The 26,914-nt window shown below is 60.7% G+C and overlaps 1 protein-coding gene across 2 annotated transcripts in view; it reads left to right on the forward strand.

The window, feature by feature from the left end:
- The first annotated feature begins 1,009 nt into the window (after positions 1–1,009).
- The window catches only part of ARHGAP45 (Rho GTPase activating protein 45), a 30,037-nt gene continuing 4,132 nt past the window's right edge, over positions 1,010–26,914 (forward strand). Inside the window, exons 1-21 of one of the 2 annotated variants that reach the window (XM_019538257.1) lie at positions 1,010–1,315; positions 4,744–5,074; positions 9,079–9,222; positions 13,855–13,939; positions 14,489–14,561; positions 14,702–14,777; positions 15,379–15,516; positions 15,774–15,838; positions 16,424–16,534; positions 17,512–17,592; positions 17,932–18,111; positions 18,274–18,411; positions 18,740–18,930; positions 19,372–19,529; positions 20,175–20,252; positions 20,384–20,485; positions 21,606–21,769; positions 22,385–22,573; positions 23,007–23,144; positions 25,632–25,873; positions 26,588–26,837. In XM_019538257.1, the coding sequence (XP_019393802.1) occupies positions 1,226–1,315; positions 4,744–5,074; positions 9,079–9,222; positions 13,855–13,939; positions 14,489–14,561; positions 14,702–14,777; positions 15,379–15,516; positions 15,774–15,838; positions 16,424–16,534; positions 17,512–17,592; positions 17,932–18,111; positions 18,274–18,411; positions 18,740–18,930; positions 19,372–19,529; positions 20,175–20,252; positions 20,384–20,485; positions 21,606–21,769; positions 22,385–22,573; positions 23,007–23,144; positions 25,632–25,873; positions 26,588–26,837 (3,024 nt within the window). In that variant the 5' untranslated portion in view covers positions 1,010–1,225. Of the gene's footprint in view, positions 1,316–1,864; positions 2,039–4,743; positions 5,075–9,078; positions 9,223–13,854; positions 13,940–14,488; positions 14,562–14,701; positions 14,778–15,378; positions 15,517–15,773; positions 15,839–16,423; positions 16,535–17,511; positions 17,593–17,931; positions 18,112–18,273; positions 18,412–18,739; positions 18,931–19,371; positions 19,530–20,174; positions 20,253–20,383; positions 20,486–21,605; positions 21,770–22,384; positions 22,574–23,006; positions 23,145–25,631; positions 25,874–26,587; positions 26,838–26,914 lie in introns of those variants that run through there. The other variant, XM_019538256.1, reaches the window with a different exon arrangement.

A 26,914-nucleotide genomic window follows, 5' to 3' on the forward strand; every position in this document is an offset into this window, starting at 1 on the left:
GAAGTAAAGCGTCGGGTCTGGTCGCCCTAAGGCTGCCCTGCTATACAGGAGGGGCACAACAGGATGGGTCTGGAGCTGAGGGGGGGCCTGCATGCAGGAGGGCCCCTTCTCGTCCCCCATATCAGAGGCCCTGAAGCCTAAGGGTTTAGACCCCTCCCATGGGTCCTGTAATCGTCTATTCCTGTCCCGAATAGTCTCATTATCATACGAGGGGCTCCCCGCCGCCACGACTGAAGCCTGCTAAGCTCCTGGCTCTTGCAGCATGTCGTGGCACTGAGCGCGGCAGCTGGATGGAAGCCAGCGGCCCGCCAGCGAGGGCCAGGGCTCGGGGGCTCAGCACCGCTCCAAGCACAGGCAGAGGAAGACTTTGCCGAGTGCTACTGAGCCTCTAATGGGAGGGATACGTCTCGCAGGGCAGCGGAGGGGCCGCAGGGTCACGGGCAGGCACTGGAATGGGGTTTGAAGGATCTGGACTCGGTTCCCAGCTCCGCCACTGGCTGTCTGGGGGACCCTGGGCAAGTCACTTAATGGGGTATGAGAGGCTGGGCCAGCTCTCAGGATACCAGGGTCCAGTCCCCTCTGCTGCAGACTGCCTGGGTCGCTGTTCCCTCCCTGTCTCAGTCCCCCTCTGTAACACAGGTAGAGCCCGCTCCCTACCTACCCAGCCTGGGAGGTGCCCTGCTTTGGTAGGGACGGGAGCTGCTGTGTATGGGGGGCAGAGGGCACCTCTCCTGACCAGGGTGGGGGCCTCTGAAAGCCTCCACCCTCCCTGGGCCCCACGTTCCCTCTGTGAAATGGGCTGGTGGGACACACGAAAGGGCAGGGAAGAGCCACCGTGCCCCCGAAACCCTCCTGGCTCGGCTGGAGAAACAAAACAGCCCAGACTCCCGACCCCAAGACGCGACTCCGCCTGCTCTCTCTCTCCCTGCGCGTTTGCCTTTTCCTGTGCACTGTTTTCAGGTTAGCGTGACAGACCAATCAGGAAAAAACCCTGCATCACATGCTCCAGCCCTGACAGTCAAGTCAGTGAATGTGGTTGAACTGCTAAGGGAGTCGCTCCCGAGCTGTGAGGGCTGCAGCTGCGCGGGACACCTCCGCCGGCCCTCGACGTGGCTGGAGCCAAGCCTGGCGGATGGAAATAGGGAAGCCACGCCGGACAGGACCCCAGGCCTGAGACGCTGCGGAGGGCTGCTCTGGGGCGAGGCCATCTCGGCTTGCGGGGAAGATGTTTTCAAGGAAGAAGCGGGAGCTGATGAAGACGCCGTCCATCTCAAAGAAGAGCAGGGCAGGAAGCCCCATACCGCAAGTGCTGGCGGTGAGTAGCGCTGCATCCTCTCGAGGCGCTCGATGCAAATGCGCAGGGCGGCTGCGTGGGGCTGGAGGGCAGCGCGGAGTCGCCAGGGGGAAAAGATCCCAGGAAAGCTCCGTCCGTGACCAGCCAAGGGGGAGAGACGCCTCAATGGAGGGAAGGGGAAGTGGCTGGCGGCGAGCGTCGAAGCAGAGGGCGAAGCCAAGGGTGTGAGGACCAAGGGGTGCATTGGGGGACAGGGCTGTAGGGGCAGACGGATGTGGTCGCATCCCAGTGGAGCTGGGTGAGGCCCCCGGGCTCTAGCAGACAAAGGGACGGGCACGGCCCCTCCAGAACAGCCCAGGGGGAACAGTTCAACAGGCAAAGAAAAAGGGACATTCCCAGCTTCGTCCTCCTCCCGGCTTGGAAAAAGCTGCACTTTCCACACCCATGCCCACGTGCAGCCGGAGCCCATCCTGAACCCAGACTCTTGTCCCGGGAAGGGCACGGGCCCCGAGGCTGCGCAGAGCCATCCGGCGGCCCCGGGCGCCCCGCTCCCCGGCTGGCACGTGGGGTGGATGGGTGGGCCTGGCCGCAGTCCGAGCACTCAGAGGGATGCTGAACAGACATTCGGTGAGGAAGAACAGCTACAGCCCCTACTCGGTGGGGCTCAGGCAGATGGCCACAAACTCCGGCTCCCACAGGAGCACGCTGGTTCCAGTCTCCTACAGACCCAACGCGTGGGTGAAGGTAGGTGGGAGCCGAGGGTGCGACCCACGGGCTGGGCTCTGCTTGTTCCTCTCCCTGCTGCTCCTTCGGGGGTGCGACGGAGGGGGTGCCTGGGGCTGCAGGGGCAGCATCTCGCTGCCGAGTTCAACCCACCGCTGCAGAGAGGAACTCGCTGCCTCCCAGCCTGCAGGGCTGCAACAGCAGTCAAGGCCCCCGGGACCCCTGAAGTGGTTTCAGGGCTGGATCTAGGGCTCAGAAAGGGTCTTCTTGGGTCTCCTGGTTTGGGGGTCGCCTGCAGCCAGGCCTTTCGGATGGCCTCACTTTTCCTTCCTGGACAGCGGTCACTAGCAGCCTCCTGGGGTGAGGTTGCCGTCTTTCATTAAGAGAGCTGCAGGCAGGGGCCAGGTGTCGCAAGGAAGCAGGGGTGATGCAGGCAGGGTCTTGCCCAGGAAGAAATCGGTGGGGTGGCACTCTGCAGGCTCTCCAAAGGCAGTAGATACGGGGCCCGTCCCTGCCAGCCATGTTGCACTTTTGTGACGGGGCCTGAAAACTGGACTGCGACCTGGCAAATGCCCTTCTGACGTGAGCCACCAAAGAGCTGTCTGACAGGGGCAGTAACAGCGGGTTGAACACTGGCTCCAGGGTGGAAGACTGCAGGGCACCACTTGCAAGCAGGTAGAGGATCTCCGGGTTTGCTCCTGCCTTCCGCGCCGTGCAAACCGATGCGCCGCAGGCGGGCATCTCTGCTTGCTGAGCCCTCAGAAAAGCCAGCCCGGCTTTCTCTTTTCTAACGGAAACGGTTGCTGTTATCAGACCTAGTTTCTGATGCAACTCAACCCCCAGGCGAGGCACGGTGGGGAGGGAGTGACTCATGAGTGTCCAGGCGAGGAGGAGACCTTCCCAGGGCTTCTTTGTTTAGGACAGGTTTTAAGAGACCCGCCGCCTTCCCCATTCAGAGGTGTGGGCAGGCCATTTTGCGGGCCCCAAGTTGCGGGATCAGAGGGAGGGGACCACGCTGCTGTCCCCGAGGCTGGTGGGAGTAACTCAGAGCTGAATCTGCCAGGAAATCCTCTGCAGGAAGTCACGGCTCCTTTGGCTTGGGAATGGGCTAGATGGTGGGCCATCCTCGGGCGACCTCAGGGTGTGACCGTGCCTCGTCTCGCCACAGTGCTCTTCTCGAACACGGTGAGATCCTGCATGTTTCCTAAGAAAAGGCACCCGCGCCAGTCCGCCCTAATGCACCTCCCAAAATTGCCAAGCTGCCTGGGTACAGGCCTATCCGGGGGAACAGGACATGGCGGTGCCGCTACCGTCCTGTGTGGCAAGAGGACTGGTCATGCCTCCTTCAGGGATGACCAGCGCTTGATACCACAGGGCCTGGAAGAGAAGAGGGAAGAAGCCAGCCGTGTCCAGAGAGAGGAGCCGGCGGTTTCTGCCGCTTGTGCAAGGCCCAGGGCTGGGGGCTGTTTACTTGTGCAAGGCCGGTGGGAAGCCTTGAGCAATCCCGATCGCTGAGGCCGCGTGAAGCTCTCACTTCGCTCCCTGTGCCGGGGCTGGGGTCGCCCAGCTCCGCGCTCTGCTTTGCTCGGTTCTGGGCTCTGCAAAAGGCTTTGGCGCCTTGTCCCTCTCCAGACAGCGCCTCCAGAAAGGAGAAGATGGGACTCAGAGCCGGGGGCTTGTGCTTCCAGTCTCCCGCTGGAAAATCCCAGGCCTGAAGTTTGCCTCTGGCTCCCAATAGAGGAGTCGCCAAAGCCGCAGGAGGAGAGGAGACGGGAACTGTCCAACAGCCCCGCCAGGCCTTGGGTGGGACAGGCAGGCGGGGGCCGCTCTGGTCCTTGCGGCGTCTCCTGCGGGCAGCGGTGGACGAGGAGCAGCCGCCAGCTCCGCTCCAGCCGTGTCCCATTGCATGAAGCGGCAGGGCATCATTTTCTGGTATCAACATCATGGTCCATCTTGGCACAGTCACTTCTGAATCACTCGGGGCCTCTCCCTTGATGTCAGCAGGGGCTCCACATGCAGGGCAAAGAACGCCACTTTACAGCCCTGGGCGATGAATCATTTATAGCTGGCCAGCGTTTACGAGCCGCTCAGTTGCTCCCCTTGCACTGGGAGGCTCCCTCACCATCCTTGCCCTTGGAGAGTCTCTTGATTACCAAAAGACAGTCTCACTCCTCCTCCAAAATGCTTTTGCTGGTTGCTGCATGCAAATGGTGCAGGCAGCCTTGCTGGTCAGGAGGCGTTGGCCCTTCACCACTAAAAGATCCCCGTGATCCCGGGGGAAATGCAGGGCACCCTCACTGACTTAACTGCAGGAAGGACACTGGGCCAGATTCTGGTCCCAGCAGCACAGGGATCCATTAGACCTCAGCACCTCCCTGGAAAAGGCGGCAAATAGGGAAACCGGGGCATGCAAACTTAGTGTCGCCTTGCACAACCCTGTTAGCTGAGCCAGGCACCCCTGGGCCCAGGTCACTGGCTGCGACAAGCAGCCACGCTCCTCTTCCAGGTGCCTCGCTTTGCCCAGTTAGCCCCCGCTCTTCTTCGGAGCCGGAGATGGAGTCCGGACGTGCGGTCCCGTGCTCTCACCGTGATGCTCCTTCCCCTCGCTCGGATGAAGGCTGATGAGCGTGCAGACAATCTCCGTCCCATCGGGTTCCTCTGCGTGCGCCGGCAGCCCCCACTTCCCCAGCCCCTTCATCCTCTCATGGCTGTTCCTTCCCTTCCAGGACCTGCCGCGGAAGGACTGCCTTGAAGCACCTCCCTCCAGCCTGGCCGACCAGGGTCTGTCCAGCCCCAAGCTCAGCAGCAGCCCCAGTGCCATGGGCACGCTCAAGCGGCCCACCAGCCTGAGCCGGCATGCCAGCGCCGCCGGCTTCCCCCTGGCCTCGGCGGGCACCCGGGGCATCGCCAAGGGCCACAAGACCCCCACCAGCTACAGCCCCGTTGACAGTGCCGAAGCGCCGTTCATCGAGGTAGAGGACATCCCGCAGCTCCTGACCTACGTGGCCCTCTTCGCTGAGGCCTTGGAGAAGCTGAGGGATGTGGTTCTCAGAGACGGTGAGTCCCGGGTGCGAGGGCTGGGGATGGTCCCATGGGGACACGCTGAGCTGAAAAGGTCAAGGGGCTGCTTCGTGTTGGAGATGCCGGGGGAAGAGGGGGACGTGAAGGAAGGGGTCCAGGTGGGCTCCCCAGCCGTGCACGGGGTCCTGGCACCCTGCACTCCCACTCATGCTGTGCTCAGGCCAGTGGGAGCCCCAGAATCGCTCCCCTTCCCTACATCTCCCAAGAGCTTGGCCCTGGCGGCGGAGCGGGGGTGCAGATGTGGGCAGCTGTGCCCAGGACAGCTGATCCCGGGGTCTGCACTTCCCTATTCCCTGCCGAGAGGCACGTGGTTCAGGGCTTGGCGTGCGGTGTGATCTGTGCCAGGCGTTAGCCTCCAGGGCTTGATGTCAGCATGGGACTTGTGGTCCGCTCCTCCCAGCGCTGGTCACACCACTGTGAATCACAGGGCGCTGCTGCCTGTGGCTGGGGCAGTGGAAACACCCGGCTGGGCCCAGACCTGGCAGCTCCGCTCTCGCGCCTAAACCCCGGGACGAGGGAGAAAGAGGGCTCCGGAGGTGGAAGGAGACAGGCGCCTTGCGGCGCCTTTGAGCTGAACCCAGCTCTTGTTCCCAGAGGAGGAGGCCATGGGGATGAGCCCTGCAAGGCGGCCACACGTGGGCCCAGGCAGCTTTCCTGTGGGCTCACAGACGTGGGCCACCCCCTACCACCCTGTCTGCCCGGGACAGCCGCACAGGGGAGCCCGGCACGCCCGGCGCCGGGGGTGGCTCCGACGCGGGGGTCTTGGGATGCAGCGGGCGACCACGCAAGCTGCAGGCCGCAAACGGTGGATGCTGCAAAGACACTTGGGGCTGGTGGGAGGGGGGTGGTTCCTCCTGCCCTCCCGCAGGGCAGGGTGCAGGCAGGGAGATGGGCCGGGAACCACGGTGGGGAGGGGGAGCTGGGCCAGGACAGTGCGACTTCCTACCCACGAGCTATTTTCATCCGCCTGCCTTTCCTGTTTACGCGGCCGCTGGCGGGTGGCACGCGGCGCGAGCCCCCGGCCCCGTTCTCTGCCCCCAGCGCCGCCCTGGCTTGAGGCCTCGCCTGGCAGGGCAGAGCGCAGGAGGCGATGGGGCCGAGCTCTCGCTGGAGGGCCTGTGGAAGCTGGGGGGGGGTCCCCCAGTTTCTGCCCTGCCCCCTTTAAGTGGCTTCTTCGCTGGAAGACAAAGGAAACGGCATATCTTTCTTTTTCCGTAGCCAGGGTGGGGCTGGCAGCGGGGGTCACATGATGCCCTGTTTTTCACTCCCGGTCCTACAGACGCATTGCCATGCTCCCCTTGGCAGTGGAAACGGCAGGGCTGGACCCCGGAGGGCAGAGGCGGCCCCCAAGGGAGGGGGCACACTCTCCCAGCAAGACCAGATCTGGGCGTCCGGCTTCCACGTGGCGGCGTGTCCCTTGCTAGATGGCCGTGCTGGGCACGTGGGAGCTGGGGGCGAGGCTGGGGCTGCCTTCGGTCAGCAGAAAACCCCAAGGCTAAAGCCCGTGGAGCGCCAGGTTGAGCGGGGCTGGGCAGAGGTAGTGCAAGGCGGCAGGAAGCTGCATCTCAGCAGGCTGCGACGCCCCGGGTTTCTCCTCAACACTAGGGCTGCTGGGCCTGGAGAGCAGGTGTGGATGCAGCCGCCAGTAGGGACGGGGTGAGCAGCTGTGAGCCCGCATGAGCGGGGCCGGCAGGAGTTTGGGCCTGGGGGGGCTCCTCAGAGCCGTGGGGGCTGCATCCTGGCCTGGCAGAGACACCGCTCCCTGCTCCCAGCCCCTCCGATCTCTGCCTGCCCCTCCGAAAGCGCCCACGGAAATCCCTCCCCTGCCCTGTGTTTGACAGGCCCAGGCACTTTGCCGTGGCCCCCAAGAAGGCGGCAGCACCCCCTCTTCCAGGGCTGTCCACGGGGCAGCTCCAGAGCCCCTCTCCCTGCCCCTGCCCCTGCCCCTTGCAGAGCTGTCGGCGTGAAACACAGCCACCCTGACCCCACGGCGGCGTGGCGTCTGTCCCACGTGGCCCTCCAGGGGCCGGACTGCGCTCTCGGGTGTCCCTGGGTCAATCAGACTCCCCGGAGATCGTGGAGCCCCCCCCGCCGTGCTGCCGTCGCAGGGGTAACGGTGACAACACTGCTCGCTCAGCACCCCGCAGCACCGTTCACGAGGCTGGGGCAGGGGCGCTGTCTGAGCCCCACGGGGCAGGAGGGGAAACTGAGGCACGGAGCAGGACACAGATTTGCCCAAGGCCGGGCTGTGTATCAGTGGCAGAGCCGGGGAAAGCACCCCGGAGTCCTAACGCCCACCCCTGCTCTTCTCACCCCAAATCAAGCCCAGGCTGTGACCAGGGAGTCCCGGGGGCCTGAGTCCCTTCTTTAATCGTGACATCACAGCCCTCCCATGGGGGCTGGGGAAAGCACCCAGGAGCCCCGGCTCACAGGTGCTGGCTCTGCCCGCCAGCGCACGCTGCCGTGCGCTCGGTCGGACGAGGAGCGCCTCTGGTTCCCTTCGGGGAGCCGTTTCTACCGGCCTCCCTGGGGCCCAAATCCCAGCGCGGCTGCTCAGGGCGGCTCGGGGGGGAGGATCGGGGCAGCTTTATCTGGAGAGCTGCAGAAGGGACTGGCTTCCTGGGGAAGCTCCCAACATCCAGCTTCCCTTCCTGCCAGTAAACAGACTTCCCAGGCCCCCGGAGCCCCTTGCGCTCACGGCAGGGGCTGGGGGGTGAGAGGAGCAGCCAGGCCTCCTGCGCGCCGGGGCGGTGGCAGCCGGGGGGGTCGCCTCCGGGCAGGGAGGGCAGGGGAAGGAAGCAGGGAGGAAATTCCAGACTTGCTTTCAAGGGGAGCTCAGCTACCGGGGAAAGACCGAGCTCAGCCCAGGACTTTGCCTCCCCCTCCAAGCCCTGTCTCAGGAAGGCACGGCCGCCTTACCTCTGTGGGTATCACGCGAGAGCCCAGCGAGGAGCCCCCAGACCCCGCTGGCGATGCTGCTGAGCTGCTGGGAAGACGAGCAACACCCCAGAGCAGGGGGTAGTACCCAGACAGCTTCCCTCTGGGCTCCCCTTGAGGCACTGCCCACAAGGAGGCACAGTCCCTGGGTTTTCCGGGATGGGGAAACTGAGGCGCAGAGCCCTGATGGGCTCGCAGCCACCCAGAGTCAGTCCCGGCATTCAGGGCCCAAGTCCCCCGTGCCGGTGCATCCTGTGCTGCCCGGGGAAAGCGATCTCTGCTACCTCGTTCTTGTCGCCGCCGTGCCTCACTGCCCCCCATGCCCTGTGCTGTGCTCCAGCCACTAGGCCACGCTGCCGCCCGGTGCAGGAAGCTCAGCGGTTTGCCGAGGGCGCTCAGCGAGGTCTCCGGGCCCTCCTGCCAGGTCTCCTAGTGCTACCCCAGCCCACGCTCCCGCTCCCTGCCTGAGGCCCATCGCCCCGGGCCACCCTGCCACTACCCTTGGGAGGCTGCTCCCGCCGCGGGGGCTCAGACCCAGCCAGGCTGGAATGCAGCGAGCCCTTTCCCAGGGAGGAGGGGAGAGAGCAAAGGGCAGCGGGCGCTGGACAGGTTTGGGGAGGTGTGAGCCAGGGTCAGGAGGCTGCCCTGATGCGCACGGAGACAGGGAGAGGAGGGGGAGGCCTTGCAGGGGCTGGTATGCAAACGCCCACCCCGGTCAGTGGCTGCGGGGGACTGATGGGATCAGGAAGGCCGGGGCTCTGCTCCCGGGCTGGGGTGAAGGCAGCTTGGCTTTCTAATCAGCTGGCTCTCCCGGCCCCTGAGCCCAGGGAGCTGGTGCGTGGCGGGGCTCAGCATGTGTCTGTGTGGGAACCTGCGTGCCCTCCTGGAGGGCGGGCAGCCCCCGGCTTTCTGCCTGCTGCTGGGCTCCCGCGGTGAGTCGGTGCCGCTCCTGGGGCTGGGCGGGCGGGGGGCCAGGCCCTGCTGCGGCTGCTGCCGGAGGGGCACGGTGGGCCGCGGTGACCGCTCTGACCTCTCTGCCGCAGACCATGTGGAGCCGCAGCGGCCCATCGCGCACGAGTGCCTTGGGGAAGCCCTGCGCATCCTGCGCCAGGTGATCAACAAGTACCCGCTGCTCAACACCCTGGAGACCCTCACGGCTGCCGGGACCCTCATCTCCAGGATCAAAGGTGAGATGGCCGCCAGGACTTGCTCATGGCGGGTCCCAGGCCAGGGGTGGCCAGCACCTGACCGGCTCAGCTGGCCCCTGCTGGTGTGGCTGCCTGGACTCCTGGGCATGCTGGGTATTCAAATCCCGCTCGGGGCAGCAAGGGAGGGAGGCTGGCACCGGGGCCGGCAGCAGAGCCCAGTCTGGCCCTTGCTTTGCAAAGATTTCCTTGATCCAAACCATAATGGCAACAGCTCGTTTGCCTCCGGGAGGAAGGAGCAGTAGGCAAAGAGGTCCGGGGCTCAACTCCCAGCTCCAGAGGGGCCGTGGCAGGGTGGCAGAGTGGTGCCCTTCACGCTGGCCTGGCTGCCTGGTGCAGTGGCAGTGCGGGGGGGGGACGACCATCCTCCAGCCCCCAAGACCGCTTTTCTGCCCAGCTTCCTCCCCACAATCTATTCTGCAGGGTCCCTGCAGCCCAGCGCCTAGTTCATCCCGTTATTGGGATCCCTCTGCCGTCCTTGGCCCCCACAACCTGCTTGTTCTCACATGCTGTGTCACCCGCTCCTCAAGGTCACATGCCCCCTTTGCTGCTCGTTAGTGCACTCATTAGCCACTGCACTGAATTTAGTTAGGGACCCCATTGCAGTCGGTGGAGTTAGAGCAGGGACAGGTCCATCCTTTGCATCTCTCCTGGGGGGGCCAGAGCCGGCTGGGCTTTCTGGAGGATGCAGCATTGATTAGCCACAGTTGTCAAGATCCAGCCCCAGGGCAGCTGCTGGGAGAGGCTGGGTCAGGGCTGGGGGGGCCATCCCTGACAAAGGAGCTCCAGCCGGGCGTCAAGGTCTGGGCAGGGGAGGTGACCCTCTGGGCTGCAAAACCAGCCCTGACCTTGTCAGCTGGGCAGGCCTCACCCTGCTGCAATTGCCACTTCATCGGGGAAAGGGCTGGTAACCTTCCCCGTGATTGAATTTCCCCCGCTTGGCTGGGGTCAGGCCAGCGTCTGCCATGAGGCTTTCTCTGGAGAGCTCAGCCCCAGCTCTGGGCTGACAGGAGCCTGGAGGTCTAGGCTCCTAGAGTCCCAGCCCCTCCTCGGTGTGACAGGGCTTCCCCAGCTCCCACTCCTCTCCCCTGGGGGACCGGTTGTCCAGCAAAGGGTAGCAAAAATGCTGCACGCCCTCCTCACCGATCCAAGGGGACCACCATGCTTAGAGACCAAAGCGACAGCTAGCTCCTCTCTCCGGCCCCTGCAAGAGCAAGACACAGGCCTGGAGCCTCCTCACTGCCCCTGCATCTCTGCTGCAACTCCAGGTCCCTTCGGATTACAACCCCTGGCCCCTCCGAACACAGCTCCCCGTTGCCCCCCGCTTGGTGGGAGCGCTCACGCCCGCAGGAGGCACTGCCAAACCCGGGAGGATGCCGCACTCGCTCCTGCCGCGGCACCTGCTTTGACCCAAAGCAGATGACTTGCCACAGCAGCAGATAATCAGCTCCCCTCCAAATGACCTGGAGATGCCTGGTCAAGCGACTCGCCCGGGGAGACGGCACAGCCCCATCTCTGATCAGCAGCCCTTACAGAGGCCCGGGTAGCCCCTCACTCACGTTGGCGTGAATCCCGAGCAGCGAATGGCACGGAGCTGCTCACACGTGGCTGGGGGCAATGCAAGCTCCTTCAGGCAGGGCCCATCTCTTTGCTGTGTTGTACAGCGCCTGGCACCGGGGCGGGGGGTCGTGGCCTGTGAGGAGGGGGCATCCCTGCAATATAAAGAAGTGAGATGAGATTTAGCTCAGCGTGGAGTGGGAAATGCTCAGGACGTGGGCAGAGGCCCTGCTCTCAGGGACAGTCCGTGGGGCTTGGAGACTCTCGCCTGCATGGTTGCGATCACTAGAGCTAGGAAAGCCTCGGGACACGACGCCCTCAGCTTGCCTGTTGTGCTGAGCCAAGAGATACGGCCAGAGCCAACTCCTTCTAGGGAGGCATCTAGGAAAGCGCTTGAGGGGCTAGGGCACAAATACATGCCTGGGATTCCCTTCCCAGCACAATTCATCTTCCACACGCCGCAGCCCGGCGTGGCAGGCTACGAGCCTGCAGGCTGCTCTCAAAGGCCAGCTCCCCCAGCTTGTCAGCCTTGCCCAGCTCCGGGGGCCCTGGAGTCATTACCCGCGACGCCGGACTAGGCCGCGATGCAGAGGTCCCAGTGCAGGCGTTTCAGCATGACTTTCTGCGAGGACGGGAACCGTTCAGTTTGCTTTAGCTGGCTTCAGCTCCAGTCCTCGAGGCCCCACCCTCAAGCAGTGGGGGGATCAGGCCCGTGTTCAACATTTAGGGTTAAACTTCAAAGCCCGGGGTGGGGGAGAAGGGCTCACTCCACCTGCCCGGCCTGCCTCTCTGGTGTGATGGAGGTACCTAAACCAGGTCTGAAAATCAGGACCCTCAGACCCTCTGCCCTTGCTGCTGTCTTAGTGCTTTCAAGGGGAAACACCAGCGTGGCTTAAGAGATGTCCCACTGGCTATGATGAAGAGTAGCCACGCTGGCAAGTCCACACAATTAGGGAAACCAGATGCTGATTAACATGAAAACAGGACGGATCCGCAGCGAGCAGCTGATTACCCAGGCGCATGGGATCCACCACCGGCGCCCACCCGGCAGAGCTCTCCGGGGACTGGCTGTGAAGGCCCCCGCGTAGAGCAGCCCCGAAGTGGTCCTAGTTTGTCCCCCAGGGATGACTTGGTCCCTCGGTAGCTGAAAGGTTCAGGGCGGTGGCGATCTCCTGTGCTCGTTCCCTGGTAGATGTGAGCAGGGGAGGGCTCAGCCTGTGAGGCAGCAGAGGATGGGACCCAGGGAGCCAGATCCCTGCAGGACCCAGAGGTTACAGGCCCTGAAGTCTGCGCGGGGAGCGCGAAGGATGTGCTATTGTTATTCTAACGTCTGTTTTATGGGTAGGGGCTGGGGCTTGGGAAGCTTGCTAAATGCCACAGGGCTGCACGCACTGCTCACAGAGGGTGCAACAGGTGCGAGAGCTCACAGTCAAGCTGGGGCCATTGAAATGCATGGCTGGGTCTGCTCGGGCTGGTTCAGTGCAGAAAGCAGGGGAGAAAAATGCATGATTTCGAAGAGCTGCCATCTCAGACGCAGCTGGGACTGCCCTGGGGGGCTCAAGATAAAAGCAGCGGTTCCTGCAGCAGGAGCTCCAGACTCGAAGCTTCCTGGCTGGGAGCTGGAGCAGCTCCCGGCTGCTGTGGGTCCATCAGGATGGAGGGGCCCTTGTGGGGCACGTTCAACAGGGGTTCACCTGTTCGGCTGTCACCGGGGCCACGTCAGGCCTCATCCCAAGCCCAGCGAAGAGCATGGAGGGAGCTCCTGGGTGCCGCTGCCAAGAAATCAGTCCTCCCCCCGAGCGCTGGCAGGTCCTCGTGTTTATGAGAGGCGGTTGTGTCAGGCTGCAATCCTCGGCAGGGCCCGAGCCTTTGGAGAGCCGTCGCAGAGGGGGAAGGGAAGGCTGCCTTAACCACAGAAGCAAGCACAACACCCTGCGTCACTGCCCTCGCTTCCTGGACACCGTAACCGCAGGGCACAGGAAGCACCTCCGTAGCAGGGTGGAACCAGATCTGATGATCAGCTTGTTTCGGGGGCCCCGGCGCGGGTCAGGGTCTGCGCAAGCACGACCGCGGCAAGCGCTGACGTGGGCGATGTCGAGAGCCCAGAGGTCACGCGGCAGCTAAACTGGCCGAGTCCAGGGGCGCGGAGGCAGATTCCCAGTCTCGGACTGGGAGACTTGAGTCTCCATCCTTTGCACCCCGCGCGGCTGCCTGCACTTGTGCCACTGGAGCGGCGGGGTTGTGTTTCGCTGCCACGTGACGCAAGAGGCAGGATGATGAATAATTGGGGGGGATGAGGCCCGCATTCAACGTTTGGAGTTAAACTTCAAAGTCTGGGGCGGGAGAGAAGGGCTCGCTCCACCTGCCTGGCCTTGCCCAAAGCAGCCTCCCTGGCCTAGGTTGGTGGTGGCCTTGGCTTGGCCCTTTCCATTGCAAAGCTACAGGTGCTCAAGGCAGCCCAAGACAGGAAACACGTGGCATTAAAACAGGGCTACAAGTCAACAGGGTTATTACCTGTGGTGAGGCCCATGGGAGAGTAATAGTGCAGCTCACCTTGGGAGAAACAGGGGCTGTGTACGAGGGGGTCCTGGCTGGTGCTGAATGGGGAATCAGCCCCTCTGGGGAGCAGTAAAAGCCCCATCAGTGGAGACATTTGTAGCTAGACTAGATAAACCCTGGGGGATCACTACACTGAGGACAATCCTGGATCCCCTCTTCCCCTGGCCCCACGCACATCCCCCACCAGGCCCTTCCCTTCCCCACTACGCGGCTCCCTGGGCTCTGGGACAAGGGCATCTAGGAGCATTTCAAAGGGTCCCCAGATCATGCCCCAGCTCAGCCAAGCCGAAGCAGTGCCCAGACCTAAGACTGCTGTGGGCAGCACCTGCTTGCCCAGGGGAACAAGGTGGAAGAGGCTCAGTGGCTGGGCCTGGGAGCCAGAGCATCCAAACCAGGCGGTGAGTCTCGGCAATGCCAGCGTCAGTCCGAGACCCTCGCTAGCCTCCGCTAGACCCAGAGGCTCTGGCTACACGGGGGTTTTCTTGCTTCCATCTCCAGGCTTCCACTTTGAAACCAACAACGAGACGGACAAGCGGGAGTTCGAGAAAGCCGTGGAGACCATCGCCGTCTCCTTCAGCAGCACGTAGGTGAACCCCAGGCCCCTGCGGGCGGGAGGAGATCTCCGTCCCCGCTTTCCCCAAATCTTACCTTCCCCGTTTTGAGACAGACCTCGCGTCCTTCCACTCGCCTCGCATGCACAAACGGCAGCTCCCAACTGGCATGTACTAGGACCCGAGAGAGACGTGCACACGCGCACACACACACATACACACACACACACAGTTGCAAGCTCCTAGGTATCGCCCAGCAGGGATTTCGATTTGTTCCTTCCCTTGGGGCACTCGGGATGCCACTGAAATGAGCTGGGCCAGCCCCATCGGGCAGGACCTATAAGGTATCGCTGTCTGCTGTTATCCCCCACAGCCCTGTCCAGCTGGCTGAGTCGTTCATCCTCATCCTCACCGTTGGGGCTAAATCCCCCAGGGCTGATCCCCTCCTCACTGAAGCTCCAGCCGATAGGCAGACGCAGGCTCCGGGTCCGGGTCCCTGCCGGCACCGTGGACCGCTATGGGATTGCCTTCTGCTCTGTAGCCAGCGGTACTGACTCACGGTGTCTTCCCTGTCCCTCCAGGGTGTCGGAGTTTCTCATGGGGGAGGTGGACAGCAGCACCCTCCTCTCCATACCTCCTTGGGACCAGAACCAGGTGAGTGATGCTCTCATGTGGGCCTCGAGCTGTAGCTGGGCAGACATCTGCTTCCCTCTGAACTCCCCATGGGGCCCTCCTCCAAGCCTGTTCCTGGTTGTCCCCTCTTCTCCTTCTCCAACGGGCTCCTTTTCTGACAGTCTATAGAGAACCTCTACGGGATCCCTGGGCACAGGGGAGAGGACACGCTCCCTGGCACTGGAAACTATGACTCAGGTAAGCAGATGCCCCCTCATCTGCCACAGCTGGCTGCAGAGGTAAAGCGTGCAATACGCAGTGAAGCCCAGGCACCCTGCGAGCATCCTCCGTGCCCGCTGGACAACGTGCTTGTTTCAAATGGCACCAACATGCTCACGCAATCACCGAGCAGTGGGGCTGGAAGGGACCTGCAGCGGTCATACCTAGTCCAACCCGATCAGCTCTGTGCAAACCATCCCAGACAAATCCATCATCCAGCCTCTTGTTAAAACTACCACCAACCCTGACACAACACAAGACATCACACCCGAACCTGCCACTGCTAAAGCCACGGGACCACGGCAGCCAAGAGCCTGCTTCTATAAAAGATGGCTAATATACATGCATGAGACCCCCAGTAGAGGCAGTGCCCCTGCTCCAGAGGAAGGCAACCCCCAGTCCTTCCCAATCTGACCAGGGGGTAAAATTCCTCCCTGACCCCGAATGTGGCAATCGCTCTGACCCTGAGCAGAGGAGCCAGGAACCTCTGGCTTTAAGTCCCAGCATTGGCACAGCCCAGTCGCCATCCCTAGTGAGTTCCTCCTCCAGTCCCATCATCCTCTTTCTCCCTGGGTCACAGGCCGTCTGTCTGCAGAGGAGGTGGACGTCATACTCCAGAGGTGCGAGGGCGGAGTTGAAGCTGCCCTCCAGTATGCCAAAAACATCTCCAAGTATATGAAGGACCTCATGTACTACCTAGAGAAGCGGACCACGCTGGGTGAGTGGGTAGCCGACATGCCGAGTCCCCAGACATTGTCATGGGCTGTAATGCCAGTCCTTCTGCATGCTCCTAGGGGCTTGGGGCTGGGTCCTAGAAAAGAGCTGCCCACAGAAGGCAGGTGCAGGGCTCTGTGCATGCTGCCATTTCTGGGTAGTGCTTCAAGAACTGATGTACCGTCTTCCCCAAAGCAATGCTGCGGCAGGGTGTGTGCCTTGGTTTCACAGCCATTGTTGCTTCCTTCCTTTCTCTTCCAGAACTGGAGTTTGCCAAAGGGCTGCAGAAGATAGTCAACAGCTGTAAGCAAACCATCGCTCAGGAGGTAGGTGTTCCCATGCCACCCATGGCCACATCAGCAGCCAGAAACATCTCCCTTCCCCTCCTGCACGGGTCTGCAGCCTCCGGAGGGCTCGATTACCAGCTGGGGTGGGTTTTTCAGAAGCAGGCGTGGAGTTAGGCCAAGCCACCAACTGAGCTGAACCCAGAGATCAACACTGAGCCCTCCCAGAAAAGTCCCGCACCCCTCTTAATGTCTGAGCATCCTCCCCCACTGGCAAACTCCAATGCCCCACTCCAGCACCCCCAGACAGACATGCAGCAGTGTCAATGTGCAGGGGAAGAGGTTACTGCCCATGGTTATGTAATGCAGCAAACCCACAATGCTGTCCCCACCGATGCTTCAGCTTGCGAGGTCTGGCACGTCAAGCTTAGATCTTCTGACTTTCCCAGCTGTTTCAGCTCACAGGGGATGATGCATCGATACTTAAATCTAGCTCCAGGCTTCAGCCCACAGCACCCAAGTGGTGTGTGCCTCCCACTCTCCTTCACCCACACACAGCTGCAAGCGCTTGCCTGACCGAGGGCTCTGCCCAGCTGCTGTTGTGCTGACCCTGTGTTCCTTTTCTAGTCGTATATGCCGTTCCTGTCCATCTACTCGCTGGCTCTGGAGCAGGACATGGAGTATGGCATCTCAACAGTGCAAGCTGCGGCCACCTTGCAAAACCATACCTTCTTGCAGGTGAGAGGAATGCACATGTACCCCCACCTTGGTGCAAAGAGGCAGAGAAAGCCCTTGGTTTTGCTCTTAGGTCTGCACAGGACACATGGTACATTCGTGTTCCTGACTTAGAAAGAGGAAGCGCTATTTGAGTACAGGCCCTCCCCGCCCCAAGTCTGTTGCAGTAGAAATGCAGCTTTGTCCCTGGTGCGGGGGTCCCCATGTGCAGGGACCCATCCAAACCCCAGGTGCTGACACAGGGTTTTCACTTATCCCCAGCATGGGGAACCTGCAGCAGCCCCCTCCCCAGGACTTGTAAAACCATGTGTGCTGCCCAGCTGGGCTGATATAAACTAGCCACAAAGTTATTACACGTCATATGTGGAACTACTATGTGGCTTGTTTACTATATTATCATGCCCTAAGTTTGACTACCCATGTGGCTGGGTTACTAGTTAAGGGACAAAAATAGTGTCTCAAATGTAGCATGTTTCAGAGGCCTCAGGATACATTTGGCTTACTGCACTGAATTGGACGTGAGCTGGAGCCAGAGCAACTCATCCAACGTCCTGGGTTCTGGGGTGTTTGGATAAAGGGTCTGGCTCTTGGATGATACCATCCAAGGTTCAGGAAAACCAATCACCATCCTCCAGCCCCACTCAGAGCCTGAATATTTTCCCTTTCATTTAGACACAGTTTCACACATTGATCACCCGCAGAAAGCTGCCCAGCCGAGGCTGTGCACCAGCTCCAGTGAACTGATGCACTCGCTTAGAGCCGTCCTAAGTGAAACCGCATTTGGCATCCACTGAACTTGCGACTCTTTGTCCAGAGCGCAGCCCCACCCCGTAGCTGGGCATGACTGGCATTAGTGACTTGACAGCACTGCTCAGCGGTCCATGTCCAAGCCCTTCTACAAAAGAGAGAAGCATCCCCTTGCTCTGACCCCTAATAACGTTAACTGCAAACCACTTCGGGGTTCCTCCTTCTTCCTCCAGCCGCTAAGCATGAGGCGCCTTGAACATGAGAAACGACGGAAGGACATTAAGGAGCAGTGGCATCGGGCTCAGAGAAAGCTGGTAGGTGCTACAGAGCCGGGCTGCGCCAGGGGCTGTGTCGCGGTGGCAGCCGCCCTCTAACCGTGCTGTCAGACTCCTGAGTCCTTAGCGCCGGCCTTAGAAGCAAGCACACGCTGCTGGCCCCGGACCCGTGCGCACAGAGAGACAGGCTCTGCCCCGAGGAGCTGGTGGTCTGAGTCTCCTCCTCTGCTTGCTGGCTCCTAGCCGTGCCTGCGAGCAGCGTGGGAGTACTCAGCTCTGCGGTGGTTCTCGGGGGGCGGGGGGGTCTCTCTGCCCAGCTGGACCACATGAGGGTGAGGAAGCGGGAGGGCTTCACGGCTTCCGTTTTTCGCTGGGCAGCAAGAGGCAGAAGCCAACCTGCGCAAGGCCAAGCAGATGTACAATCAGCGCTGCGAGGAGCACGACAAGGCCAAGCACGTGACAGTGAAGGCTGAGGAGGAGCAGCAGAGCACCAGCAGCAGCACGGCCACCAAGACCCTGGACAAGAAGAGGCGGCTGGAGGAGGAGGCCAAGAACAAGGTGAGGGGCGCTCGGAAGATGTCTCTCGCTGTCCTGGGATGGAGGGCCCCTCTCGTCTCGCTCGAGGGGCAGAGGAAGGCAGGTCGTATCTAGAGGCCCTGTCCTCTGCCCGGGCCGTCCCACGGAGCAGGTCTCACCTCCCGCTGTCCCTGGGGCTTTCAGGCCGAGGAGGCGCAGGCCACGTACCGGACCTGCATCGCTGACGCCAACACGCAGAAGCAGGAACTGGAGGACACCAAGGTGAACGTGCTGCGGCAGATCCACGAAGTCATTAAGCAGAGCGACCAGGTCATCAAATCGGTGAGCAGGGCTTGCTGGCTCGGCGGGGCACCTGGGGCTCGGGGCAAGCCCCTGCCGCGCACGGGGCTCTGGGAGGTCAAGATCTTCCCAGCTGTCCACAGCTGGGCCGGCGGCGGCTGCTTCTGAGGTTAGCATGGAGGAAGAGCTGCTTCCGGTCCCTCTGGCTCTTACAAGCCAGGCCTCAACTCGAGATGCAACGCGGCAAGCGGTGTCCCAGGTTTCTTGTTTCAGGTCTCCCCAGCTCTAGCAGGCAGGGTCTCGGGGCTGCTCTGCCCAGAATTGCTCCTGAGCCCCTCTCTGACCCTCCCTCCATCTGTGTCCCTTTCAGGCCACCATCTCCTTCTACCAGATCATGCACATGCAGACGGCTGCCCTACCCGTCTACTTCCAGACACTGTGCGAGAGCAGCAAGCTGTATGACCCCGGGCAGCAGTACGCCTCCCACGTCAAGCAGCTGCAGCGGGGAGACGAGCCTGAGACCCAGTATGACTTCGAGCCCTACGTGTCACAGATCGCCTGGTAGGACAGCCAGAGCCTTAGCACAGGGTCTGCGTCAGAGAGCCTCCGCCACCGCCCGGGACCCTCTCTCCTGGGCAGGGGTACTAAGCAGCTCAACCTGGAGAGAGCTTACGATGTGTCCTACTGGGAAACACAAGCTGGGTAACAGGATTCCCCCTCTCCAAGCCGGCATCCACACCTGCCCCTTGCAGAAACTCCTGCTGGGGAAGCCCAGGACAGGACTATCTGGAAGCTCCCAGTGTTGCCCCGACCCCTTCAGTTCCCCCGCTCCGATATACCTGCTCATCCCAGGTTCACCGTGGCTTGGGGATGGTGAAGCCAACTGCTGAGGCAGGCTATTGGGTATCCAGGATAGAGGGCAGACTAGTGAGTCCTTCCCAAGTGCCTCTTTCCTCTCCCCTTTACTGGAATGATTCCTTTTGTCTTCTTCCTGCCCCTTAGGTCGCCCTTTGCTCGGGCGCGGAAAGGCAGCTTCAGTGCCAACGACTTTGCAAGCAGCAGCGTGGATGGGGCTTCTCCCTCCAAAGAGGCGGGCATCCCCGAGGGAGGTGCAGCGGCCAAGGAGCAGCACAGCGGGGCGGTGCACGTCGAGCGGAGAGGTGAGCTGCTGGCAGGGGTCTCCAGCGGGCTGGAGCTGAGCACGGTCACTCTATTGCAGCCCCCCGACTCTAAGGCAGAGGAATGGAAAGCAAGATCCCAAGCGATCGCCACACAGGAATGGGTCCAAGGCCAAGTGTGATACATATTGTGGAGGAGCTGGGGAGGAGATGTTGCCAACCTCATTTCCTAAAGGGTACAGGCGTTTTGGTCTGTCATCCCTCTGTTTGTTCATGTCCAGCAGACCTGTGGTCCTCCTAGCCCAATCTTGGGTCTCCACGTGTAGCACACAATGCGTGGGTTGGAGGCGGCATCACCATCCCTCCATCTACCCTATGGTATTGGTGCTGTCAGATAGGAATAGGTCTTCCTTACCCTGGCAAACTGCTGCCCTGAAGGACTAGGAGCTCTTGTGCATCTTGTGAACGAGTGTCAATGCAGAACCACGCGGACTTTGCTATCGGGGCCATTTCTTGATCCAGTTGCTCGGAAAGGGGTTGGCCGACAGCCGGTTTGCCCCTTCTGCACCTAGGACTCGAGAATGCGCTCTCGTGCATGGCAATACTCAGCCTGGTCCTGGGCTCCTATGGATTGTTTCCATGAATCCAGCAAACGGCATCTAATGTATGAAGCGGTTTGCTTTGCAGGTGGACGGGGGCACCAGGTCCATAAATCTTGGCCAACGTCCGCCGTTGAAACCGAAAGCGGCCTGGATTCAAGCTCAGGTAGAGTATCCTGGCAGCTAGGGAGTGGTGAATGGGGCACGGCGTTTGGGTGTGGGAAATGCACCCATCTCCCTTGAAGAGAGCCGGCTTGCCTAATCATCCCTCTCCGTCTTGCGGGCCATGTTCTGCAGGTGAATTCAGCCGGAAGTTGCAGCGGTTGTCTTCCAACGGCACCATGTCCTCCAGCGAAGAGCTGGAAGAGAAGGACGAGAACGCAGCCTCGTTTGAACAGAGTGGGTGATGGGGCGGGAGAGGCAAACAAATCCCCCCCCGCTTCCAAACCCAGGAGCTGGCACGCAGCGTGGCACTGAAGTCGGCTGGTGGGAGCTCTTCCAGAGCTGCTTCCTCTTTCCTGATTACCTTGCAGAAACCCTGGCCGGCCTGCCCTACAGATAAGCCTGCACGCGGTGCTGTTGGCCATTAAGTCAGTAGAGAGTTGGCTATGAGACAACCTGGGGGCACCTTTTTCCTCCCCCTCCTGAAGTTGGAGGGGAGCACAGAGAACTTGAGCAAGGGCTTCTTTGCAGCTAGGAGTCTCCATGTGTCCTTACGCATGGGAAACCGCTCAGGGGATCATGAATTTCCAGTGGAGGAAGCAGCAGGTTGTCTGACCCAGCAGAAGTGCAAACACACTCCATTGCCAGAGCCCTCAGCACGAGGAAGCCAAAGCACTCCGTTTTTAATGTAAAATGTAATCGCTCAACTCAGGCGAGGGAAAACTGGCAACCTTCAATTAACTGGGGCACACGCTATTGAGCTCTGAGAAGCTGAGACCGAGGGCTGAAGTTAAAAAGCAAACACAATATTATTTTATCTTAATGCGACGTCTCCCGTCTCAAAATGCTCCCAAGCTATGGAAAACAAGCTTGGCTAAAATGCAGTCCCCCGTGAGTGACCGGCTGTGGCAGCTGGTCCGTCGCACTGGAGAGCAGGGGAGGAGGGTTGGCTGAGCGTGCTGAGCCCAAGCCCGTCAGTCTCTCGGGACTGTTTAATGCTCAGACAGATAGCTTTAAGGCTATCTCCAAAAAAATCCAGTGCCGAGCAGACCTAGAAGGACGCTGGGCTTTGCTGTGCACGCCGTCTCCCCAGCTAGGACGATAATGAACGTGAACGAGGGCCCCAGTAACGTGGAACTGATGGGAACTCCCCTGAGCAGCCCCAGCTGTTTGCTTTCAGGAATCTCCTAGCATCACGCCACAGAGATGTGAAAGTCCCTGCACCCAAATGAAAGGCACGGCTGGCTTGTAGCATCACTGAGGGACCTGGTCATGGCTGGGGGTTGCCCGCTCTCGCTGCCTTCGCTTCTTGGGGTGAGGCCAGATTTGGAGGGACCTGTTTCTGTTCTGCTTCCAGGCATCAACGGGATCACCCCGGAAATGACGGCTCCCACGGGCCCCTTCCGAAACATGGGCTTATCCAAGGCTGCCCAGACTCATCGGCTGAGAAAGCTCCGCACCCCGTCCAAATGCCGGGAATGCAACAGCTACGTGTACTTCCAGGGGGCAGAGTGTGAGGAGGTAAGGAGGGCGAAGAGAAGGGGGCTGCAGCCAAATCCGTGCATGGCAGAGGTGGCACCAGCCCTCCATCCCACTCCGTCATCAGCCTCTGGCTTTGCAGCTCTGCAGACTAGGAGGAGCCGCTGCGCCTCTGCAGTTGATGTCGCTTTTATGCGCCCGAGGCGCAGACGCAAGCAGGGGCTCGGACTTGCAAGGGAAAAGCACAAATGCAGGTTGAGCCTGCAAAAAACGGGTGTCCGAGGAAGCCCTGCTGGAGAGCTGTCGCGTGGCCGGTTCCCTGGTGCAGGGGCGGGTTTGGGGGCAATGCCCCGTAGAGGTTTGCTGGGTTCTTATGGAAAACCTGGGGGAGTGCTTCAGGTCCACACGCTCTTGCTCTTGCTCTTGCTCTTGCATGACGGCTCCTCTCACGACAGCTGGCACGCGTCTCTTTGGGAAGGCCGTTCTGATGTCCCCAAGGTGGAGACTTCTGTCTGGCCACGTGCACCGCTCCCAAGCGCAGCACTTCTTCAATGCCAAAGCCAGCCCCATTGCCTGAAGCTTTTTCTCTCAGGGCGTGTGTGTGTGGGGGGGGGACGTCTTCCTGTCTTTCTCCAACCACCTTCCTGCCCACTCCAGTGCTATCTGGCTTGCCACAAGAAGTGCCTGGAGACCTTGGCCATCCAGTGTGGACACAAGAAACTCCAGGGGAAGCTGCAGCTCTTCGGCCAGGACTTCACGCAGGCTCTGCGCAGCAGCTCGGATGGCATCCCCTTCATCATCAAGAAGTGCATCGCCGAGATTGAGAAGCGGGCTCTGAAGACCAAGGTGGGCGCCTCTTCTCTGCCCGTCGTCTGAACCGTGCTCGATTCCCGTCTCCTGGGCTGAGCTGGGTAACTCCACGCGTGGGTGGCCAGTGCCTTGGGGTCATTACACGGAGCTCCTCTCTCTCTCCGTAACGGCGGGGGGAAAGTCTGCATGTCACAGCAGAGCTAGCAGTCTCTTCCTGGTGGCCCGGGAGCCAGGAATACTTGATTGACGAGTCACCTTGGCTCCGACAATGCCTACCTGTAGTCCCACACAAGTCACTTCCCCTCCCTGCCTCAGTTTCCCCTCTCTGAAGGAGTAATGGCGGCGGCAGGCGACTGCAATCACTTGGCACCACTGTACCTAAATATGAGGCCACAAAACTGCTGCTTTATATCACCCAGTGAAGCAACATCCCTCCCAGTCTTTTACCCCTGTTATCTCCTCCTTGCAGGGCATCTACCGGGTCAATGGCGTGAAGACACGCGTGGAGAAGCTTTGCCAGGCATTTGAGAATGGGAAGGAGCTGGTGGAGCTGTCCCAAGCCTCCCCCCATGACATCAGCAATGTCCTGAAGCTCTACCTGCGACAGGTAAGCAGCCAGCGGCTGCTGGGGATCCCCTCCGCAGAGGAGGAGATGGGGGAAACCTCCCAAGAAGCTCTCTCGCACCAAGCCCCACCGGGCGACCTGTGGCAGGAGAAGGAGCTCGGACGAACGCTGGCGTTCAAATCCACGAGCTGGACGGCTCAGGGCAGTGGCATTGACCTTAGGTCTCCACTGGCCTGCTCGAGATCGGTGACTTAAAGCAGTGTGGACAACTCTTAGGCTGTTATCGTGGTTTTTCAGCTCCTGAAAAAGGAGATGACCCTGGAATCTCAGCCTTGTTAGGAAAGGCAAGAATCGAGCCTTGTCGGCTGCTGAGAAGAGCCCAGAAGAGGGGCCCCAGCTTGTCTGGCCAGTGGGTTGCGGGCAGCTTTGCGGGTGTTGCTCTTCCTGAAGAAGTGGGCACCCGAGCAAAGCTTCACCTGCGGCTGCAAAATCCTCAGGCCTCGACGGCGTCCCTCCGGATCGGGCGTGGGGTGCAGTTAGACGCATGGGGGGGTGGGGGGGTGTTCTTCCCCTGCGGGAATCGCAGGTTTTGTTCTCGTCCGGGCCTGTGAACCCAGTGCGGACGGCACCCGGGCAGTCTGGCTAGGGAAGCACTTTGCATCTCGCTGCTGCGCCCGGTGCTGTAGTTCCTTTGTTCTTCCGAGGCATTTCTCCTCCCATCCCCCCGGTGAGGCGGGGAAGTAGGACCCCCGTTCTGCAGCGGTTGGGTGCAGTGGCGGCTGCAGAGCCAGGGAGTCGAACCCAATTCTCCTGGCCAGGGGCACCGCTTCACGGCAGCCCTGGCGGAAACGGCTGCTGCTGGTATCCTGGCGCTAGCAGAGGTCTGCACCATGCAGCACCCTACAGCCCAGGTGCTAGCGAGTGAAACCAGCACTGCAGACTGCGGCCCACGTGCCCGAACACACACCGCAGGGCAGGAAAAGAGGAAGCAGCTTCTCGCTTGTTTTTTAAGCTGGGCTTTGCTGCCCTGCACCTTAACTCTTTCACGACTCGTCTCTTCAAGGACCGTCACAAAAAGGGCCACGGTGCCGACTCGGCTGGGGTCCTTGCGCGGCAGGAAAGTGACGGATTCGCGTGGGCTGAGAATCTGGCCTGTGCTCTCCACGGCAAGGCAGGGCAGCCACGCACAGCAGCAAGAAAGGAGCAGAGCAGAGCCAGGCCCCGAGCACCTGGCTACTGATGCCCCCAAACTAGTTATGGAAATGTCAGCCTGCAAAGGACGCAGTCTGTCCCCTGCCCTGAGCCAGAACCAAGGCTACCTCGATCTTTGCTTGGCCTGCTCTTGGACCCCCCCATTGACGGGGTCCACCATACCTAGCCCTTTGTAATGCTTCATGAGCCTCAGAGTTAGCAACCTTGTCCTCCTAACTGAAATGATCTTTGCTTCAAATGAAGCTGAGGATTTCTGGTCCTACCCGCGGCCAAGATGGAGAACAACAGCTCGCTTCCTCTTTGTATCACCCTCTTACAGATTTGCAGACCTATGGTGATTCCCCTTGGCCTTTTTTCTAGAGAAAGCCCATTCAGTTCCTTCAGACTTGCCACACACGTCATGTTTTCCAAGTCCTTTGTGTTCTCGGTGCTTTTGTCTGGACTTGCCCCAGTTTCTTCTTCCCGTGTCACGGAGCGCGGTGCTCCTGCTCAGCCAGGTCCTTTGGCAGCCCCAAGTCCCACCTCCTGCCAGCGACCCTCCTCCGAACACAACCCAGAACGAGATCCGTCCTTTTGGCAACGGCATCACATTAGGGACTTGTTCAGCCTGTGGTCCCCTGGAAAACTCGCAGATCTTTCCCGTGGTACAGCTGTGCAGCCAGTTGCTTCCCATTTTTTGTATGAGAGCAGCTGATTTCCCCTTTTGTGGTGTATGCTGCACTTGTGTTTTTTAAATGTCCTCTTGTTGATTTTAGACTGTTTCTCCCACTTATCGAGATCATTTTGAATTCTGTTGTCCAACGTGCTTCTGAGCTGGAGGTCATCCACAAATAACGGGGTGGGGGGGAGCAATTTGCAAACTGAGAACCTGTCTGCTTCACGGGGACAAGAGGGCCTTGGCATCCCCGCTGTGCAGCACGTTGCCCACCCAGCCTCAGAGATGGCTATGGCTGGCGGGAGGAAGGTGCGGGTTAAATGGAAAGATCCTGGCGTAAGACCCAACGGCAAGATGAAGCTGAGCTTTGCAGCACGCCACTGAAAGTTGGGCTCTGGAATAAGAGAGGGCTCAGCATAGCGGGATGCAGGCAGGGAGGCCTTTTTCTTTCCTTCGCCTCTCCGGTGGGATCTGGGATGCTTGCTAGCCATAGAAGTGAATACGCCTTGGGTGAGGAAGGTGGAAGGGTTTGGATGCTCAGGCCCAAGCTGGGGTTTCTGAGATCAGGCGCCTCTTGCGATACCAACCCTACACGACAGCTTCAGCTGGCTGCGCAGCCCATACGCTTTGACGAAGCCATCTCCCTTCTGCTCTTTTTGCAGCTGCCGGAGCCCGTCATGCCCTTCCGCCTGTACAATGCGCTCATGGGGCTGGCCAAGGAAAGCCTGCAAGGCGGGGGTGAGGCCAAGGGCAAAAGCGGGAAGGGGGGGCCCGAGCTGGTGGACAAAGGCGCCGACACCGACAAGGTGGTCATCACCCTGGTGCTAAAACTGAAGGAGTTGCTGAAGGAGCTTCCCTGGGAGAACATGGCCACGCTGCAGTACATCGTGAAACACCTGTGCAGGTGCGGGGGTGTGGGGGCCGCCGGGAGGGCAGCGGGGACGGGGCACAACGTGCCAGGCCCCGGTTCCCCGTCCCTATCGTGGGAGGGTTCAGGCCAGCCTCTCCCCAGGGCAGAAGGTGGGCGTTTCATAGAATCACAGAAAATTAGTGTCAGAGGGACCAAACGGGGTCACACATAGTCCACCCCCTGCTCCAAGCAGGACCAGCCCTGACTACATCATCCCAGCCAGGGCTTGGTCTAGCCGGGTCTTAAAAACCTCCAAGGATGGAGACTGCACCACCTCTCTGGGGAGCCTGGTCCCATGCTTCCCCACCATCCTTGGGAGAGTTTTTCCTAATATCCGACCTCAGCCTCCCTTGTTGCAGCTTGAGCCCATTGCTCCTTCTGTCATCTGCCCCCACTGAGACCAGCCCAGCTCCATCCTCTTTGCAAACCTGCTGCAGAGAGGTGAAGGCTGCTCTTCAATCCCCCTCGGTCTTCTCTCCACTGGCCAAATCAGTCCAGTTCCCTCAGCCTCTCTTAGTAGGACAGGATGATTTGTGGGGGGAGGCATGATTCTGGCGACTTCTGTCCCCCAAGGATGTGGATTCCTGTAGTATCAGCAGAGTCCTCTGGATGTGCAAGCTCAGTGTGCCCATCTGTGTCCTCCAGGCCCCGCTCCCCACACCATTACATCATGAACAAGCCCCTTTTTGTCTTCTCTGTCTGCTTCAGGATTGTGGAAGTGGAGCAGGACAACAAGATGACCTCGGGCAACCTGGGCATTGTCTTTGGGCCCACGCTTATGCGCCCAAGGCCCACCGAGGCCACCATTTCCCTGTCCTCGCTGGTCGATTACCCCCACCAAGCCCGCATCATCGAGGCCCTCATCATCTTCTACACAACCATCTTTGAGACCACAGACGCCAAGCTACTGCCTGATTCCAGCGAAAGGGCTGAGGCTGCCAAAGAGGACGGGGCCAAGGTAAGAGTCCCTAGAGGGAGATATACCAGGGCTTAAGGGAAGGAGGCCAGAATAACTGGGCCTTGAACGTGCATCTG

The sequence above is a fragment of the Crocodylus porosus genome, unplaced genomic scaffold (assembly GCF_001723895.1).
Source record: "Crocodylus porosus isolate Cpor-Errol unplaced genomic scaffold, CroPor_comp1, whole genome shotgun sequence".
In the NCBI taxonomy this organism is placed as follows: Eukaryota; Metazoa; Chordata; order Crocodylia; family Crocodylidae; genus Crocodylus; species Crocodylus porosus.